Source organism: Mesocricetus auratus, unplaced genomic scaffold (genome assembly GCF_017639785.1).
Source record: "Mesocricetus auratus isolate SY011 unplaced genomic scaffold, BCM_Maur_2.0 Super-Scaffold_100014, whole genome shotgun sequence".
Classification (NCBI taxonomy): Eukaryota; Metazoa; Chordata; class Mammalia; order Rodentia; family Cricetidae; genus Mesocricetus; species Mesocricetus auratus.
This window is the reverse complement of record NW_024429197.1, coordinates 38,756,112-38,777,171: the sequence shown is the minus strand read 5'-3', so window position 1 is coordinate 38,777,171 and position 21,060 is coordinate 38,756,112. Positions and strand designations below refer to the sequence as shown.

The following is a 21,060-nucleotide window of genomic DNA, read 5'->3' as shown; positions in this document are numbered from 1 at the left end:
CAGAGATTGGTCCAGCTCTACACTGAGGATAAATCATGACTGCTTTCGCACTGTGACAACACAGGATAAATCTCTTGTTCATCATTTAAAATTTGGGAATAGGTTCAAGAAACTGTTTAATATTATTTTACACCAAATATTTTCCTCACAGTTTTACTAGTCCTCTTCAAGCTACAGCCCTTAGACCTTATCCAGTTTTTTGGTTGGATATAACCACATCCATTTGCTTACATGTTTTCTATGGTGCTGCCATATGCAATAGAATAGACTTACATGGCTTGCAAGGGTAAATATTTACTTCTGACTCTTTCCTAAAAATTCTGCTGACCTCTTTTTACATGAATATAAACCTTAGAAACCCAAGGGTGTGGGGAAACACCCTCCATTCTTCATCATTACTTAGAGAGGGAGGAAATGTTCACATTTATAGGCATTACTATATTAACTTTAGTAGGGTATTTGATAGCCCAGGCTGGCCTTAAACTCGCAGTGCTTCAGCCTCTGGAATTCTGGGCTTATATGTGTGCACCACCACGCCCAGCTGTATACCAAAGTCACATAGCATAAAAGAAGGCCCACCCTCAGGCCCTATAGGAGGTTTGTTGCAGGGCTCCTGTGGATACCCAGTCTGGGGATGCGCAGATCTCATGTGTATGGTGTCATGTGTGCAGTCTGTGGATGCTCAGGTCTCATGTGTATGGTGTCATGTGTGCAGTCTGGGCATGCTCAGATCTCATGTGTGCAGTCTGTATGCCCAGATCCCATGTGTATGGTGTCATGTGTGCAGTCTGGAGATGCTCAGGTCTCATGTGTATGGTGTCATGTGTGCAGTCTGGGGATGCTCAGATCTCATGTGTGCAGTCTGTATGCTCAGATCTCATGTATATGGTGTCATGCGTGCAGTCTGGGGATGTTCAGATCTCATGTATATGGTGTCATGTGTGCAGTCTGGAGATGCTCAGATCCCCTGTGTATTGTGTCATGTGTGCAGTCTGGGGATGCTCAGATCTCATGTGTGCAGTCTGGGGATGCTCAGGTCTCATGTGTATGGTGTCATGTGTACAGTCTGGAGATGCTCAGGCCTCATGTGTATGGTGTCATGTGTGCAGTCTGGGGATGCTCAGATCTCATCTGTAAGGCGTCATGTGTGTCAGGCTTTGTGGGCAAATCAACTTCATGTGTTGAGCCTCTTTAGATTACATATAACAGTTAATGTATTGGAAATGCTATGTAAGTACTGTTGCTTAGGGAATGATTACAGAAAAAAGCTGCATGTTTTGGGTGTGGGTGCAGTTTTCAAGTATTTCCAACATGCATTTGATTAAATGTATGGTTACAGAACCTATGAACTTGGAGTATTATTCTAAATTATGTTCAGAAGATAAATTGGTAAGATGAAGTAGTTGCCTGCTTAATTAAAAAATGGGGGTCAGAGCTGATGTCATGAGGAAGACACTCTTACTTCCTAAGGTTCCATTTTTGTGAATGTATTCAGTAATGACACAGATATGCACACTGTAGATGGATTATATGTAAGGGACAAAAGTTAAATTTTGTTGATAAAGTCATTTATGGTAACATATAGTTGTGAAGATTAGAAACAACAAAATATTCAACTAAGACTGAGTAAACTAATAATGTTGTTTTTTTTAACCAGTAAATACAATTTGGAAATTTAAAATGCTGTAAAATAATGTGTAAACATATGCTAATGTTTATAATAATCATATTGATAAAATAATAATCACAAACTATAGATTTTATAGAACAATGTGTACTTTTCAAAACAGAAGAAACACAATACATTTTTAAGAATTTAACAAAAGAATGTACTTTCAGCATGAAAGAAAGTTCATTTCTGTACCAAGCTTCTCCAAGTATGACATTCGAAGTTAGTCTTCTTTGACTCTGCCTACTGAGTTCTTAGATGGCGGCTGTGAAGCTGATCCACACAGGGTCTGTACGGAGCTCGTTACTCTCCTGTGGAGAGGTTCTCAGGTAGACCCTTGCATCTCTGTACTTTTAACACTCATCACTTCCTTTGCAACGTGTCCTAGTTTGCTTTTCTGTTACTGTGATAACCAAGCCCAAAAGCAAACTTGGGGAGGATAGGGTCTACTTGACTTGTATTCCAGATCAGAGTCCATCCTTGAGGGAAGTCGGGCCAGAGGGGCCTGGGAGCAGGAGCTGTGGAGGAATGCTGCTCATTCTTTGGCTTGCTGGACTAGATTTTTTTATACCCCAGACCCACCTGCTTAGGGATGGTGCCGTCCGCAGTGTACTGGGCCCACCCACATCAATCATTAGTCAAGACAGTCTCTTACAGACTTGGCCGCTGGCCAGTCTGACCTAAGCAGTTTCTCAGTTGAGATTCCTTCTTTCCAAATGACTTTAGGTTTTGTCAAGTTGACAAAAAAGTAGGCTGGGCAGTTGGTGGCCTGCGCCTTTAATCCCAGCACTTGGGAGGCAGAGGCAGGCAGATCTGTGTTCCAGGCCAGCCTGATATACAGAGAGAGTTCCAAAGCAGCCAAGACTACACAGAGAACTTCTGTCTTGAAAAACAAACCAAAACAACAAAAAAGTTAATCAGGACACAATGTAATAAGCATTTATCATCATCATCATCATCATTGCTGAGGGACAGAGTTAAAGGCTCTGTGTGGTAGGCAAGCAAGCTACTCTTGAGCCATAGCCCAACTCCGCTTTTAAACATTAAAAAACAAACCTTCCAGGGATGGCTCTCAGGCTCTTACCCATGTTAGACTATGTAAACATTTAATCTTTCTGCCATGTCTGTGAATGTTAAACCATCCCCTTTGTGGCGCAAGTGGAAGAGCACTTGCTTAATGAATTCTTCAATCCCCACAGTCTGTGAATGATTTCTCGGGCTGCAAAGCCCATGCTGCTATAGTAGCTCCCAGAAACTCTATTGAAGGATTGGGAGAGATGGTCGTGTCAGATACTAGATAGCATAGTTTCTCTTTTTAATAAAGCCATCACACTTAAGAAGTTTGATAGTTGATGTTTCTGATGATTGTGAAGTTATTTGCAGAAGACCCTGATAAAATCTGAAGTAGACACTGGGGAGGTATGGGCAAGTGTGTTTGAGACCAGCTTGGTCTACAAAGTGAATTCTCAGACAGCCAGGGGTGTTACACAGAGAAACCCTGTCTCAAAAAACTAAAAAGAAAAAATCTGGGAGTAGATATGAGAAAAAAAGTAGCTTCTATTTGAAAATATTAGAGAATAACTTCAGTAGAAACTGAAGAAGGCGGGTCCTGGCAGAGGGGATTCCTCTGGGAGACAACCATGTTTCTATAGCTTTTTGCTTGATTCCTTTCTTTATGCAAAATCTGCAGTCTTTCTGGCAGAGTAAGACTTGGTACTGTTGTTGAAGCTGTAAAGTGAGAGGTTCTGGAACAGGAAATGGCATCAGTGGGAGCAGTAGCTGAGAGCCCTACATCTTGCAGGCAACAGGAAGTTGACTGAGACACTCAGCTATGGTATCTTGACCATAGGAAACCTCAAATCCCATCCCCAAAGTGACATACTTCCTCCAACAAGGCCATACCCCTTCAACAAAGCTACACCCTATGAGATAATGGGGGCTAATTACATTTAGACTACCACATGGAATATAAAATCTTTGAAAAACTAATGGTCAAAATTTGCCTCAGAAAGACTTGGAGATCTAGTGGGCATAGAGTCTCCCCTTGTGAGGCAGGAATGTTTTATTTCAACGCATATTTACGAAGAGATCTAGAAAGAAACTGGGAACAGCAATGCATGTTGTCTTGAGAGGCTCTTCAGCCTTGGCACCAGTGACATCTGTGACTGAATAATTAATTGTTGGAGCCTCCCTGCACATCCCATGATGTTCAGCAGCCTCCTTGTCTTGTATCCACCTGACTCTGCCGCAGTGATAGCCACTGTTGGGACCAGTGAAATGTGAAGAGTAAAGGACTGTTTTCTCCATTTCCTGATTTAATAACAAAAATCATACAACAGTATTGGTGGCTTTGCAATGCATGCAGATAGAGTTACTTTACAACACTATGTCAATAGTTTAATTGCAGTTGAATTCTAAAAACATTTGATCAAAGAATATTATATGGGAAAATTTAATTTAAAAAAGTTTACAGAATGATCTAGGTGTTGAAGGAACTCTGCCTAAACATTAACTGACTACATAAACCAATGGAGTAGAATTTGTAATAGCCACATATAAAAAGGAGCACTGACTCCTCACAGTTCAGAAAAGCTGATGAACAGTAACAGGCAAGAGGGGTCTATTGCCAGTCACATTGTTTTCTTTTAAAAGATCCTCAGGTTCAGTAACAACAACAACAAAAAATCAATACACATGTAAAGAAATCAGGAAATGTGGCCCATTGTGGTGGTTTGAATAGGAATGTTCCCCCATAGGCTCATAAATTGAATGCTTGGTCTTTAGGGAGTAGCACTACTTGATAGGGATTAGGAGGCGTGGCCTTGTTGGAGGAAGTGTGTCACTGGGGGGGTGGGCTTTGGAGTTATACAGTCTCAAGCCAGGCCCAGTGTCTCTGTCTTCCTGCTAGCTGCTGATCCAAATGTAGACCTCTTAGCTCATTTTCCAGCACCACGTCTGCCTGCATGCCACCGTGCTTCCCACCATGATAATAATGGACGAAGACACTGAAACTGTAGTCCAGCCCCAATTAAATGTTTTCCTTTGTAAGAGTTGCTGTGGTCATGGTGTGTCTTCACAGCAGTAGAACATTGACTAAGACACCTGTGCACAGGAGAAGCAGGTAATACAAGATGCCCATAAGGTAGCCTGGATGTGGACTTGGGAGACAGTGATCTAAAACACCAGCAAGGAGTTAAAGAGAATCACATGTAAAGACCTTAGGCAGTGTGAGAGCCGTGCCACTCTAAGCAGTATCAACAGAGGGGATTACAAAACGGTCAAATGGAAATTTCGAGTTTAAAAATGATAAAGTGGGGTAAGAACTTCATTAGGGGGTGGCAGTAGATATCAGAAGGGAGAGGAGTGACAAGCATGGGCTGTAGGTCATCTGAGATGATCCACACTGAGACACAGCAAAGGAGAAGAGCCATAGCTGTGTGGGCAAGGGCATGGTGAACCGTCAGTAAACATTAGCATTCCTCAAAGACCTTAAATTCCTGTTAATCAAGAGTTTCACTCCTAGATACGTGCTCAAGAGAATTTGAATATGTCCACATACATGCCAGTGTATGCACTGGTGTTTATGGCAGATTCTCTGCTGACAACCAAAGGGAAAAAGCCCAATTGCCCACCAGTTAGCAAGCAAATGAACAGTAGAATATTGTTCATCAGATGGACCTTAAAAGCACGCCAGGTGAAGTTAGCCAGAGGCCATGTTTCTGATTTTGTTCCTGTGAGATGTCCAGAATAAGATGAATGCTGGGTGGGTATAAAGAGGGAAGGATTGGCGTGCCTGCTGCAGGCACAGTGATATTCTAGAATAAGATTGTGAGAGTCACAGTTTTGTGCACAGAGAATGAGGGACTCTTGGCATGTTTAAATGTCTTGTTTTTAATTATCTGCATGTGCATCCGTGTCAGGGTATGTTCATGTGAGCCGGTACCCGAAGAGGCTGGAGGGGTGTGTTGGATCTCCTGGAGCTGGAGTTCTGGGCAGGGGTGAGCTGTCCAGTGTGGGCGCTGGGAACTGAGCTTAGGTTCCCTGCAAGAGCAGTCAATACTCTTAGTTGTTGAGCTATCCTGCCAGCCCCTGGACTCTGGTATGGACTCTTGTATTTTAGAAACAAACTCCAGCTATACTATGCATGTTTACTTGGTGTTTTGCAGGTTTCAAAGTATGTACCGGTAACCAAGTAAAGTGACTGATTTCCAGTCTAGAGCTAATTAAAAGCCAACTGTAAGTGGCCTCCCCTCCCCCATTTCCCTGTTACAGTCATTAGAATCACGCTGAGACACAGCTAGTTTTTCTAAAAAACGACGTCTAATTATTTGAAGTAGACTATGAAAAATGAATTCAGAAACATGTTATTTTAAAATATAACTGCTTTATAATCAGAAGTATCTTCCATACAGTTTGAGATTTCAGATTCTGAGGTAGAGATGAACAGGTCTGTCTACATCAGATGGCTGGTAGAAGCCCATGTTACAGGAGACTATGGGCCAGCTTATTAAATACTTAATACCCGAGTGTAACCTGTAATTATAATCTGACAAAAAGAATATTCTTTCGTGTTCCACTTTACTCAAGTAGAAAAACCAGGTCTACACTATCAGTGACTTCAGCATGGTGTTGTCACCAGTTTCAGTAACATGAGGGATAACTAGGAATTCCTTCACCGTTCTCTGTGACTTGGGTTTTTCTTTCCACACTTGGCTTGCTGGCAGCTGCCTGGCTCGCTGGCAGGAGTCCTCGGCACTGCAAGCTGTAGTCTTGTGTTTCCCTAGCTACAGGGATCTTTGCTGCTGAGAAGTTGGCTGCCCAGCCTAGGGAACCAGACCCAGAATGTATGATGAGTTGGGCGGGCACAAACCCAGAACTGAACAAAGGCTTGGAAGAGGCTGGTCTCTCCTTAAGAGAGCCTAATGCTGCCACCTAGTGGGAAAATGGTGCAAAAGCACTCACGCTGTATGGCCTGCAACAACAGCTCATTAAATGAACTTAATGTGTAACTTCATTAAATGAACTTAATATGTAACTTTCATAGCTTGTGGCCACTGAAACTTGTTGGGTGATTTTAAAAATGTGGCACATTGACTTGGCAGGTGAATTTTGGGGCAAAGATGAGAAACTTATAGACAGTGTGCCACACAGCTGTCTAATGAAGAGATATGTGAGGCGAACATGCTTACCATGTTAAAGGAACAAGGGGAGAGAGGAGGAGAGTGCCTAGGCAGGAGAGGCCCGAGCTACATGGAAAATGGAGTCATGGTGGGATAGGACCTCCTTAGACCCATGGATTTACTTAGGGTCGTATTCTAAACTGTGGCTGCAGAACGTGGCAGAGGCATTGAGGAAGCAGTTGCAGTGCAGGGAAACTGATGCTGGGTGGATTCTGGAGCACAATGACTGACTGGGAGCAAAGCAGTTTGAGGACATGGAGAAAACAGTATGCCGAGGGCAGTTTGGATGGCCCAAGGTTTGGAGCCTGGAGAAATATCGTCACTGCCTCAGATGGGTAGGAATGTGGATGCAATGGGCTTTGGAGGCCAGGGAGGAGGTTCAGTTTGCATGACTGGTCTGGGATAATGTTCACTGCTACTTGGCCATCATGCAAGCCTGGATGTGGGGGGAGATGACACTTGGGGAACTGCCAAATTTGTGTTTGTTACAAATTATGTGGTTGGTTGAGATCAAGGAATGAGGGTAAAGGAGCCCAGCAGTCATCATTCTGGATCTCTCATTTTCTTGATGAAATAGATGGAGCATCTAGGAGTGAAGATGCTGGGTTCCCCGGAGGGGAGAAGAGAATAATTCCACCAGGGACTACCCCAGGCCTAGGTGACTTTCTGAAGCCATAACCACAGTGCTTAGAAAGTCTCAGCTTAGCATTGATTCCAAAGATCAGAAAGCTGGGAGGCAACATACAAACAAGAGGCAGTTTTCTGTCACCCTGGAGAGGGCCCTGCTGAAGGTGGACATTTTCTTGAGTGTCCACACTGTTGATTCTTTGGAAGAGGTGAGGCCTAGAGATTAGTGTTGTGGAGCATCTCGATGGGGAACATATACATCCCAGTGTAATGTCACCAGAGCAGCAGGTTATACTCTTCTCTCTGTCTGTGTGTGTGCGCGCACGCACGCGTGCTTATAGGTATATATACCGCATGGATGCAGAGGCCTGTGGCAGCCAGAACAAGGTGTCCGAGCCCTTGGAACTGCACTCTGGTGATTGTGTGTCACTGTTGTGGTTGCTGGGAGCTGACCTCTGTCCTCTGCAAGAGCAACAAGTGCTCTTACCATGGAGACGTCTTTCTAGCCCACAATGTTTTCTTTTGAGACAAGATCCTACCACGTACCCCTGGCTAGTCTAAATTCAGACCTTCTCCTGCCTCTGCCCTGAGTGCTGGGATTGAAGTTACCTGCTGCACGCTGGTTGGTAGCAGGTTAGATCATACACTCCCTGCTGCCCTGGGATGCCGTTCTAACTTGAAATGAGCCGATGTGTACAAAGTACCTGGGTGTGCTGCATCTTCGGGATGAGTTACTGTCTCCCAAAGCTGCAGCTGTGCAGCATCCCTGGGCCAGACCGCTCTACTTCAGGTGCGTGTGATGTTTTTTAAGCAGTCATGAGTCTTGATGGCGAGTGTCTTTTCCCATTGGGCCATCCCACTGGACCCTCTGCGATACAAGCGTGGGGTAGGCGAAGTGTACATTTCATTCTAGGTAAAGCCCAGGGCCTCGGGGTAAAGGGTGGGGGGAAGGAATGGAACCCTGAATGCTAGGGGCAGATAGCATGAAGTTGCTTCATGTGCTGTCAGTGTGGCTACTTTTTATCCTTCTTACTCATTTTGAGTTGTTTTTTTCCCAGAGTGCTGAGCTTTGCTTTAAAACCCTCAACTATTACTCCCAGTTCACCGGTCCTTACAGAGCTTGCCATCTTTGATGTACCAGATCAAAGTTATCCTTCTCCCATGGCTGTATATGCCTCAATGCCATTCTTCATTTCCCATTCCTATTCATGTCTTTCTGTGCAACTCTGACATTGAATGCTCATCTCTTCTATCTCAGTGTTGGTTCTCTGGATAATACAGAACTATCTGGAAAAAAAATACCCAGTGTCTGCCTGGTTTGGGAGAAAAAGGATGCTCTAGAAGGGGGGTTAGCTCAGGCTCTTGCTTTACAAAAAGGACGAAACGTGGATTACCATGCAGCATGCAGGGGGGAGGGGCAGCAGAGTTCCACCCACTCTGAGATGTGTTTGTTCCATGCCCCATATTTGGGGAAATCTTACAGAATGGGTCGATGGCTTGGAAGAGGAACAAAGAGAAGTTGATGCTACCTGGAAGGGTTAAGACATGTTAATGGCTGAAGTCTACCAACCACCAAGTGTCTTTGGACAACCGTGCTGGGAGAGATGCTAAGGCTCAGTGGGAGGCAGCCAGGGAAGAGCTGCCTGCTTTGGCAGCTGTCAACCTGAATAGACCCATCTAGTTTCATCTGTGCTCCTTCCTGTGCGCCGCTACCCCCCCCATACCATGATTTTCAAGCAAATGCGAATGAGTATTTGACTTTGTGAATAATCCCTTAGAGGTTGTGAGAGTAAGTACCAACCGAGGGAGCTCAGGTTTTCAGTATTCTGTCATTCAGGGTCAAACCCAAGGCAACTGCCTTTTCTTGATGGGTCAGTAGAGGGACAGAGCCTGTCCTTGTGAAGCAGCCTCTCTCCTAAGATCCTAGAAACCATAGCTGATTCAAAGACACTGCATGTGAGAAAGCTCCAGAGCGTTCGAGAGCTATGCACTGCCCCATCAGCTGTTCCCACGCTGTGCACCTGGGTTGTGTAACTGCCTCAGCAAGTCCCTCCCACTATGTGTAGGGAACCGTCCCGGTTATGCTGTACAATCTCATTGTACGTGGGAAGCATCAGGCCTCTTCTGGGCCAGAGTCTGTGGAAAGAAGCCTGGCAGTCTGATTATTTGGGACACCGAAGTTTTGAGAGTCCCATTACTCTTTACTTTTACTTTCCCTGACATCCCTCAGCCAGTTCTCCTTCCCAGCTGCTAGGCAGACTTGCTGATTCGGCACACAGGTTCATTATTGAGCCCATCTCCTCCGTCCGGAACACTGACACTTGATGCTGCTGTTGGGACTCAGGTGTGAGCAGGGCCAGTCTCCTCCTCCGGTGGCCCCTGACAGAGGTGAGGGCTCAGAGGTCTGCCTTGTAGTCTGTAAAGGCCCTAGATGTGACTGATTTATTTGTGGTGCCAGGAGGCTGCTCTTCCACTGAACTGTACCCGCAGCTCTCCACAGGCGACTTCTGTAAAGATTGGAAAGTTTTGATTTCCTGTATCAAAGGTGGTTTTGCATTTCTTCAGTTTTGACACTCTACCGTTCTGTAGTCACCACCTCAGAATGCTTTCCTTACAGAAGCCCTCGCTTTCCCACAGGTGTCCTCCCTGAGGAATGAGAAGCGAAGCTCCTCCTATCTCCTCTCTGCCCCAGAAGGCGGCCCAGGAGAACTCGCTGGCCAGCACCCTCAGGACACGGGAGTGAGCTACACAGAGTCCTACTTGAAAAAGAAGCGTGTGTACTGAACTCGTCGTCTCCTGCCCACCTGCTGCGGTCCTCTGCAGCGTCTGCTGCTCATCGCTGCCTTAACTTCATCCACACTAGCCATATCCTTTCAATACGGGTGTCTGACTTCCCAGAAGGAGCCGTCATGCAGCAGGCCCATCAGCCAAATACCCAACTAGCAATAAGAGACGTCATTGGTTGAGGGCATTTTCCACTAGCATTAAATGTGTCTTAATCCATGTGATAACAGCTCAGCTCACTGGAGAATCAGCATTCCAACAGTTCTTGTTTCGGGCCTGGGGACAATTTGACATCATACAGTCTGAAGCAATAAATGGGAAACTGTTTTGTTTCCTTAGCCTTAGAATGAATTTCCTATAAGCCAATGTGCATTTCCCTTACTCTCCCTAAGAATAATCTCATCCGTAGTCTTTAAGGACCTTTGCCTCCAACAGCAAGGGTGCCGGTACCACCCGTGCAACAGTGATGCCACATAGACACTTGAAATGGAGACTCCACGAAATACCAATCCAGTGGCAGAGTGAGAGTAATGTCACTTCAGATGCTTGACTTCCAAGGTGTCATTTACCATTTATACCTTTTGTGGAAAACAAAGTACTTCAGGAAAAGTTACTTTGCTTATATAATACAGGGGTTGGCCAAGTACACGCTAGGGCTACATGTAGTCCACCACCTAGTTTTGTGCTGATGCTGAATAAGTGATTACACTTCTAAATGCCTGGGGTAGGGGAGAACTCACAACATGAAACTGCAATTTTAGTGTCCCCAAGATTTTATTTGGAACATAGTGAAGCTCACTTATTTACATATTATGTAGTTTTGTATCACTACAGGAACCAAGTAGCCTCAACAGAGACCCACAGAGCCTGCAAAGCCTGGGACATTTACTCTGTCCTTATACGTAAGATTTGCTGGCCTGTCTCCCTATTGCTTCTGTCTTATGGTTAGAAGGTTAACCTTTGAGAGACTGGCACATGCACGGAGCCAAGGTTTCTGTGCTGTTTCCTAGCACACGGGAGTGAAGATCTAATCACTAGACAAGGTGGTGACTCGGCAGCACAGTCCACACGGCCATTTCTGAAGGAGTCCATGGACAGTGTGTGGGACAGTTCTGAGCTAATTAAAGCTCTACCTCACTCTGGTTTCTTTCTCATTCTTTGGGAGTTAAGCTGAAAGATTACAGCTATTTAATCCAAGTTCCTTCTGGAAGAGTGTGTCTTAATGTGACTTTTGGCCTCACCATTTTCTGAAAACCTTGGTATGAGTTAGAGAAACCTCTTTCCATCTAGAAGTCTGTTAAGAGATTACAGCTGATGGAGATTGGGATCTCGGTGATCCTACTCTATAGGATCAGATTATTAAAATACCTTATGGGGGGGACTTACCATTTTGACTATGATATAAATCTCCAGCATTAATTATAAAGTCTAAAACTGGTACATATGTTATACACTACACAAAGAATTTTACTTGGTCTAATTTATTGCATATTACCAGCTTCCCTTGAAAAATGACAGCTAACACAGTAAGACAGTCCTAAGCATACGACCTCCGGCTGACCAGGATGAGGCGAGTAGCAGAGACTAACGGCTTCTCCAAGTCTGCATGGAGAAGCCCGCCCTCCTGCTGCTGCATCCCGTCTCCTCAGCACTTGGTCAGTTTTACTTCATGCAAACAGAACATAGGGAGGATAGCGACTGCGACCCTGGAGCTGAAAGTGAGGAACCAGCTGAAGAACTTACGGCTCTGCACTACAGCACATGGGCTCTTCCTCCATACCAGCCTGTGCCCGTTATCCCAGGTCAGAAGAGACGTGCAAACCACGTGATGTTAGTACAAGGTCATTACAACCCCCAGAGTCTAGGCTGTTATTTTTCTATGTTAGCCAATGGTTTGAAATGCTTTCAAAATGCAGACTTATTAAAAGAAATATGCATGTGAAGTCTTTAGTATGTTTATTTGTATAAAGAGTAAACAAAGTGCATATAGAGCAGGCCACAGGTTTGACAAGTACAGCAACTAAACAAATTTAAATAGCAACTGTACAGTTGCTATTAAAGAGATCTTGAAATCTGTGAGGGGGGCTCAAAAGGGGAAAAATATCAAACAAGTATTAAACAGCACTAATAAGTTTGCCAAACTCTTGGTCATGAAGAACTTCGTGGTTCACATTGAATCAGAAACTGAACATTGATTACCTAGCTATCTCCAAGCAAACTGAGAACTGCCTAGTAAATTCTGAACTTCAGTCTGTTGTGCCCCTGGGCTGAGTCTTCTCTTGGTAGTTTTGCAGTATAGGCAGATGGCCAAAGCAGTGATTAACCTTTGTAGATGGTATTGTCTTCTGTTTGCAGTACTGTGACAGCTTTCCCACAGAGGTGGTTAGGAGGGGTATGCACTGACATTTCTTACAGGCAGGAGGAACAGCATCCAGGTCAGAGGAGCCTGTGTGAGGAAAGCAGGCTGTGCAGGAGAGCATGGGCACAGGCCTAGTTCTCAAGAAGTGACATGCAGAGTGTGTGCCAGGTTATCTCCCTGTGCAGAGCCAGTTTTCCCGCAGTGGGTATCAGTGCTTAGCCAAGAGAACAGCAGCTGGGCCCCTCTGCACAAACAGCCTGAAATTGCAGTCCTACTGGGTAGCAGGAACAGACTTTTTTTTTTTTTGTAATGGAAACTAGTATACTAAATGGTACCTATTCAATTGGACTATCACTGTATAGATAGTGAGATTTCAGGGCAAGGGAGAGTTTCAGCCAAGTCCACCGGTTTTTTTTATCTTAGATCAATATTGCCAGCAAAACAGTGCCAAAAGTCCTTTGCTAGGCAACTGATCATATAATCTGTCCAAAAGGAGTGCTTAGGCACATTCTAGTTTGGTTGTCATCATTTTTCACTAAATTTACGATGTGACATATACTCAAGTATTTGTTGAGTGGCTTTTTAGGCAGAATACAAACTTTCATTAAACAGTTTTTAAATGGCTTGGGAGAGAAGGACTTGATAAATGGAAATTTTAAAGTTACTCATGCTTCTTATTTTAAAAGTGCTTCGAATCCTTCTATAAGGTTCTGAAACGTCGTCCGATTAGATGGTTGGAATTCCCAGCATTTTCTCATGAGCTGATAAACCTATGAAAAATAAAAGCAAGAACAGTACAAATACGTCAGATTTGTGAGATAAAACAGGCTGTAGAGATGTTCAGTGGATGAAGTGCATGCCCCACAAGTGAGTGGGACCAAAGTTCAGAGCCACAACACACATTAAGAAGACCAGACCAGCAGAATCAGGAGAGCAACTAGCTTCAGGGAGACCCTGCTCTGGTTTTGAGCAACCACAGAGGACACAACATCAATCTCTGGCATCCACAAGCACCCACACAGACACCACCTCATAGAATTATTGAAAATAAAGGCAGTTTCCTAACATTTTCAAACTTAATAGGACTAAAGAATGGGGTATTTATTAAAATACAGAAAACAAATTATAACCCCTTTCATCACCATGGTGCCTCACTCTGACCATCTAAAGAGCCTAGGGCTGAAAGGCTCAATCCAGTTCAAAATATCAAACTTCAAAAATGCTGCTGAGTGGGATCTATTTACACAAGCAATGTTAAGACTCATCACAGGTGCTCTGGCATGCAAGGGATGGAGAGTACAGCTCCATGAGGGGAGCCTTGAGCATCACCATCTACCCCATGGGGCTTCTCTAATGTCTTATCAGGTGGGGATGATGGCAACCACGTCAGTCCTCTGACAGTAGCAAGTCCTCAGAACCAAGAGCCAATTCTCCAGAGCGGTTTAAGGGTCTTCCCCTCCCCGCTGGATAAGCCAAGCTGTAAAGACATTAAAAAGCCAGTTCCGTTTCCACGAAGGGGACACAGCTACCTCGTCAGGACAGTTGGGTGGACATGGCAGGCGCTTTCCTTCTTTCAGAGTATTCACAAGCCGTGTTACTGTCATCTGGCCATGAGTTGGGCCTATCATTTTCAGGAACAACTATGTAAAATAAAACCAAACAAGATTAAGGTGAAGCTCCCAGAACTAACTAGGAATTAAAGTAACAAAGCTCTTCTTAATAACTTCAAATGAAAATCTAAAATCCTTATTTGCTCTTGAGGATCTGTCTATAATGGACATCTGCGGGGACCAACCACAGCTCTCAGTTAAGTGAAAACAAAGCCCCTACCCAATGCTCAAAGCAGATCATCCTCTCAAAATGGCCCCTCACCCTAAAAATCTGGATCATTGTATAGAATTCTGCACTTGTAAAGGCAAACTTTGCCAGACTTTGTCAAGTGACAAGACAGGCCAAAAAGAACATGGCCATAACCCACGAGCTCCACTAAGAGCAAAAATTCAGCAGAAGGACAGGTGCTTTCCACTGCGCCCTGGCCCCTGGTGAAAGTGGCAGTTAACACTTACGGCCATGGGACTAAAATCCGAGTCACAGTAGGTGAGCAGCTCGTGCAGTGTCACTCCAAAAGACCACACATCAGAGGCGATATAAAATTTACATTGGATTAAACATTCCGGAGCGTACCTGAAAGGAAAGCAGGGAGTAAGCCTTTATTTGCTCCAAAACAGAGTACCTCTGGAAAGCCACTTGTGAGAGGTTTTCAGAATTGAAAGCACATATGTGTCTGAGTGAACGTGGAGCGCCAGTCCATCCTGCTGCCACATGAAGCAGCAGCCTGGAGGCTCACGGCATGTTACTTGCCTTCAAATGAAATATGTGTGTTCCTCATGTCCCAGGAGACAGTCCCGAAAAGATCATCCCCGGGTTATAGCCCACAAGCTCAGAGTTGGCATCTTGCCAGTGTCACTACTGGTGAAGGATGCCCAGGGGTTCATAGCAGGTGTCAAGGCATCCCAGAATTGGTCTCCTGAGCAGTCTTCAAATGAATCCACTTGCCACTGTCCCAGCCACCACTCCCCAGGCGTGAGGCTCCTACCTGGGCTGCTGAAGCAGCCGACCCAGATTCCCTTGTTCCTTTTTTGTTCCCTTCAGCTTAAACTCTATCCGTCAACTCTGGTGGCTTCCACTGGGATAAAGTCCTGGCTCCCAAACTCAGGTTCCTCAGCTCTGACACAGCCACCCACTACAAATCTGTCCAATGACCCTCTCATTCCTGTCCCTCACGTAGCACAGGCCTCCTTCAACCCAACCTGCTGTGAGTCTTCCAGCTTTTACCTAAACAGGCAGGGTCTTTGAAAAGCCTCGCCTGAAGGCTGTGCCACTGCTCCACAGAGTTGGCTGCCTCACCCATAACTCGGGATTCACTGACTGGGTCACCATTTCTCCAGCTTTGGCAAAAACAAGGGTCTTAAAACACTTTGCTTTTAAACAAGAAATAAGTATGTGTATACGTGGAGGTCTGTGTGTCTGCACAGGGGCACCAGAGTGAGCCATAGAGCACAGACAGATAGTGTTCCGGTAGTGTTCCGGGCTAAGTGATTGTGGTCAGTGTGTGGTTCCTAAAGCCTAGCCAAATTTCCCTCCTCCAGCATCTCCTTGACTCTGGCCAGTGTGTACCTTATGCCCCTGGGACCCCACCAGGCCTTTCTACATGAATGTATTTTATGAAAGAGTCAGCCTCCCCAACCTGCACACAGCTGTGAACTGTGGTGGGTGCTACTGCTCACGGGAATCTCCCGAGGGTGAGCTGGTCATGACCAGACCTCTCCCACTCTTGCAAAGCTGCTGCTAGCAAACCTCAGCTTTTGCTAGAGTGGGGGATGGGTACCCAAGCATGGCTAGAAGGAGCCCTTCAACAGTGTTAGCCTAGGAGGCACGGATGAGATGATTCACATACCAAAACACCGGGCTGTCACGGTCATCCTTGACTGTGTAGTACTCCTTATCAGTTTCGATTGCTTTGGTTAAACCAAAGTCTCCAATTTTCACTTGGTGTTCACTCTCAACAAGGACATTTCTTGCTGCTAAGTCCCGGTGAACATACTGTCGAGAACCCAGGTAGTCCATCCCCTAAGAGAGAAGTGTGGTTTAGGCCCATTTCAAAAGTCACTTCAGATTGTGTTTTCTTTTCTTTCTTTTTTTTACGAAACAGGGTTTCTCTGTATTGTTTTCGAGGCTGTCGGTCCAGCCCAGCCTCGAACTCACAGAGATCCGCCTGCCTCTGCCTCCCGAGTGCTAGGATTAAAGGAGTGCGCCACCAATGCCCAGCTCAGATTGTGTTTTCTATCTTCCATTTCACAATTAGAAAAAACAAGTTGTTTTGTTCCCATATCACTAGCAGTTTTTGTTGTTTTAAGACTGGACTTTTATCCAAACTGAAGCTGTTGGACCTAAGAAACTCACTCACGTGCACAGAAGAGGCTCGTAATTCATGTAAATGGTATAGAATAAAACACTCAGTCCACTCATTAGTCTCCCACTGAGGTCTAATTACTAACCTCTTACCCCATACATTCTGTACATGCCTGATGTTTTCCACACGTGCAGTCTTTCTGTTTGTGTGTTTTTACCTTACAAATCTGGATGGCATAGTTTAGCTGCTGTTTGAGGTTAATTTTGTTCTTATTCTTTGGCAGATATTCCTTTAGGCTTCCCGAAGGCAGAAACTCCATGATGAGCTTGATACCATTCCCCCCTGTTTAGGAGAAACTGGCATCAGGATGAGGCTGCAGGGAGAGCCTGGAGGGGTTTCAGCTTAGCCTCTGAGGCATGGGGAAGAGCCCACCCACTGGCACACAGACACTTAAGCTGTGAACAGGTCACACTGCCAGGTCCTGTCTCGAGTGCAAAACTCAGCAGGATAATACAGCCCTAGTGCTCTGTGCACCACCAGGCACTCAATCAGTTTTAAAATTAGCCCATACCCATTCACTACCAGTTTTAAAGCAAATGCATGATTATTGGGCTGCCTTGCAAACAAGGCACAAGTTATTAGTAAATACTACTATAAGTATTACTTGCTACCTTGGCAAAATGCCCTGGGTAGTACTGGATCAGAACAGAGAAAGGGGGTAGGAGAGTAGTTGTCAGTTCCTTATAGTATCAGTGTGACCATCTGGATTGATACAGCCTTGTTCCCAGTATTATGCATGGATCCCTGGAAAGACAGCTGGCTGTGACAGAGTCTAGGTACCTCTGGGAGGCCTGCAGCTGTTAAGGGCCACATCAGTCTGAGACCTGGAAGCCTGACAAGCCCACAGGAGCTAGCAAAGATGGGACTGAGGACTGCCTGATAGCAGTGGCCCTTAGGACCCAGAGACCCACCGAGCACAGTGTGACAACATACCATCTTCCATGCAGATTCCTTTGTACTTGACAATGTTCTCATGGTAGAGGTTCCGTAAGATCTCTATCTCCTTCTTCAGATCAGCTATGTGGTTACCTCCACTCTCTGGCTTCAGGGACTTGACGGCCACCTGTTCCCCTGTGTTGTCTCCCTCAGGATCATATCTGCAGAGTTCGACCTTCCCAAAGTGGCCCTGAAAGGAAGGTGTCCCTGCTATCAGAGAGGCCCAGACAAGCTAGATTCACTGACTCCCACTTGCCTCAGCACAGCCTCACTTGACCTAACTTCTGCTACTGATAAGACTCAGAAAACTGTAGGTGACTAAGGGACCACTTTATCAACCGTGGTTTCTAAAACAACATACTTCACAAGCAATGGGGCCATCTCTGGATCTGGAGGATAACCAGGGCATTCTTTCACAGTCACAGGCCCATGCTACAGGACAGGGCCGCTAGTGGGGCTGAGAAGAGCATATTTGCACAGGGGCCTTCAAATCTCAGAGAAGCCTTTTAAACAGTACGACAACTACAGACTGCTTGTGAAAATGCCCAGGACAGATGTTGCTAACCCAGCCAACAGTTATGATTTTAAGTGAACTATGGAAGGTACATCTATATGAAAACCCAAATTCTGGAAACTGCCATGGTCACTTTAGCTATTATCCACAGGAAAAGCCGTGACTCTTATTTTGGCACTCTCCTCATTTAAGGAGTCACACAGTATAAAATGGAAGAGGCAGAGATTTTCCTATTTCCACCACATCTGTACTTGGCCCTCTTCAATACCATTGAGAGAAGTCAAGGCTATTGAAGCCGTTATAGGTCCTGGGTGCGAACCATGGTGTCATGTGCAGGTTAAGTGCACATAACCTGGCAGGGTGTCAGGGAGAGCAGGGCAAATGTCCCCCACGCAGGACATGAAGGTGCTTTTACACACTCTGATGCAGGACAGAGGGAGTACAGCTTTCCATGCAGACAGGCAATGTGCAGGAGCCCAAGTATTAACTTGCCTCTCCCAAGTCACGGATCCTCTTCAGGAAACGCTTTTCAAAATGAGTGGGATCCACCTCTGTTGTTGGCTTCTTTTCTGAAACAATGTCTGGATCTAACCACAGAGACAAGGAACCAGATGAGCCACCAAGCAATAATCAGGACTGCACTCTCCCTGCCCCACCATGCTCTGAGGCTGCGGCCACCCTGGCTCAGACTTACTCTGCTCTTCCAGCTTGTTAATGTCCCTCATGATGGCCCGGAAGAAGGGTCTCTGATTGGGATCATAGTTCATGCAGCGAGTCATAAGGTCAGCCAGCTCCTTACAAGATGGAGTCACTGGCCTGCAGCGGCTTTCATAAAATCTCTCTTTCTGTAAGAAAGCGTGACACCTGAGAGACCCAGTGCCCCCTCAGGCCCTCCACTCCCACCACCAGGATCGATGGCCAATCCCTGCCTTAATCCCCCAAAGGCACATTTCATCAACTTGGGGTTTGGGAGGCCTTATTCCAGTACGAGGAAATTTCAGTCTCCACATGAAATAACCCAAACTGAAGGAGAATAGGTAGGTAGCACATCCCACTTCTAAGATGCTGTGTTCTAGGGAAGCCCATTAGCTTTGCTGGAGGAGTGTGGCAACCTGAGCAACATCTTTCCAATTCTACAAACTCTGACTCATTAATTCCAATTACTACATGATTACGAGTCAAGGCTTATCATACAAATGTATTCTCTGCAGAATCACACAGGAGGAACAGTGTAAATACCAAATGTAAGTAAGTCAGAGCTAAATAAAACAAACAACTCAGTAAATTTATAAAAATTCTAAGAATCCCACAGGGAAGTGCTCACAACATTAAATTTAAAGAACTACATGTTCTCCGTGCTATTGTATTAGCAGTCAGGATTGACACAGTGATGACCTTTAAAAAATACTTTTCCCTAATTGTTCTTGATTAAGATCAGACATAACGATTACCACTTTTTAAAACTAAGTGAATCCAGTGTCTTCCAGTGTCCATGTCATGGCTGAACTGTAAAGACATAAGCATGACCTCACTGAGCTTACCTCCCCACCACCTCCAACAGTCCTTTGGAAGGCAAGGCCCAAATGTCAGTCCTGTCGAGGATAATACACACCAGGAGCTCAAAGAGGCATTTAAAACCTCAGGCTAACACTGCAACAGTTGGATGCCTGTCTATCTTCCTAGGAACGCTACAAAGCAGTCACTGTTTATTCTCATTTTATAAACAATGGAGCTGAGGCTCAAGGAGGGTACATCTGTAGGATGACAATGCTCGCAGGCCCATGAGCACCTGACATCTCACCGCCTCATCCTGGAAACAACTGCTCACCTCCACCAGGGTCTTGTCTTTGAGGGGGATCTCCCCATTGTAGCAGATTTCCCAGAGTGTGGTTCCAAAGCTCCACTTGTCAGCAGCCACGCTCAGGTTCTTGGAGTCTTCAACACACTCAGGAGCAATCCAGGGGATTCGCTCTATGCACTCTGGGGAAAAGCAGCAGACCTGCCTATAGATTGGCTCCTGGGACCATCTAACATGCCAAGCACTGCCACTGCAGCCAGAATGGTGGGCCAGCAGCCAGAAGAACTCCTAGCCACACAAGCCCTGTGGTGAGACCATCAGACAGCAGTTTCCCGGTCCCTGACTAGGTGCTTCTTATCAGGGCCTGCTTAGCACACAGGTCCTATTCCATAAATCCCCAGAAGGGCCATCTGCTAAAACCTGGTACAAAAGCATCATGGCACCACAGGACAGAGCCATCATGGAAGGGCAGGAGTCATGTGAACAAGGCCTAGGGCAGAAAGAACAAGGAGGGAGAAAGAAGTCCTGCACATGTGGAGACAGGCAGCTGCCCGAATACATCTACTCTATGGCTCCACACAGCTAGTGTCAATTGTGTGTGGGTTTCCTGCTTTTCAAAAGGATAGAAAAAAGAACAGGTTAAACAAACAAACAAACAAAAAAACCACATCTCTTTCTCCCAGCGACCTCTCAAGATTTCTTTTTCTGGCTTCTAACCAAGGCCAGAGCCAGTAATCTCAAAGATACCTCTGATATGTCCCCTGGAAATGTCCTTGATCAATGCAGTGACCTCCACAGAGCAGCCTCCTAGCTGTCAAGGACAGCAGAGCAGCGGTGTGGCCCCCGAGTCTAGTATAGGACTCAAGGCGTTTCCCAACCCTCTCAATCTGTCTTCTGCATGACACATGCATCAGTGCTCTGCCATCACCACCTCAGAGATCTACCACACAGAAATGAAGCGCAAACAGTCTTGCCCCCAATCCACTGGGTATTATGGGCATTACTGGATTCCAGGCCTTTGACAGGGATGTCTGTCCAGGGACTACTGGATGAGTGCCATACAATAGCCATAAATCAGACCCCCCCAAAAACAATTCCTGCTCCCCCTCCAAGGAATGGATGTGTAGGGCTATTTCAGGGCTGATTTTTCTTCATAATTACCACTCTCTTACTACATTGCTTAGTTAAAAATCATTGTGCTGAACTGACTAAAACTCAGT

General features: G+C 45.5%; 2 protein-coding genes across 3 annotated transcripts in view; one reads left to right on the top strand and one right to left on the bottom strand.

Annotated features, from left to right (window-relative positions):
* Positions 1 to 12,203, top strand: part of Raver2 (ribonucleoprotein, PTB binding 2) — a 75,330-nt gene extending 63,127 nt beyond the window's left edge. The window contains exon 12 of the mRNA XM_005086634.4: positions 10,114 to 12,203. Coding sequence (XP_005086691.1) covers positions 10,114 to 10,260 — 147 coding nt within the window. The 3' untranslated portion in view covers positions 10,261 to 12,203. The remainder of the gene's footprint in view (positions 1 to 10,113) is intronic.
* Jak1 (Janus kinase 1) overlaps positions 12,200 to 21,060 on the bottom strand; it is a 115,445-nt gene continuing 106,584 nt past the window's right edge. For both annotated transcript variants that reach the window (XM_040757107.1, XM_005086635.4), the window contains 9 exons: positions 19,871 to 20,022; positions 18,737 to 18,887; positions 18,535 to 18,629; positions 17,526 to 17,718; positions 16,750 to 16,874; positions 16,077 to 16,249; positions 14,686 to 14,803; positions 14,149 to 14,259; positions 12,200 to 13,389 (listed from right to left, as the gene is read on the bottom strand). In XM_040757107.1, coding sequence (XP_040613041.1) covers positions 13,294 to 13,389; positions 14,149 to 14,259; positions 14,686 to 14,803; positions 16,077 to 16,249; positions 16,750 to 16,874; positions 17,526 to 17,718; positions 18,535 to 18,629; positions 18,737 to 18,887; positions 19,871 to 20,022 — 1,214 coding nt within the window. In that variant the 3' untranslated portion in view covers positions 12,200 to 13,293. The remainder of the gene's footprint in view (positions 13,390 to 14,148; positions 14,260 to 14,685; positions 14,804 to 16,076; positions 16,250 to 16,749; positions 16,875 to 17,525; positions 17,719 to 18,534; positions 18,630 to 18,736; positions 18,888 to 19,870; positions 20,023 to 21,060) is intronic.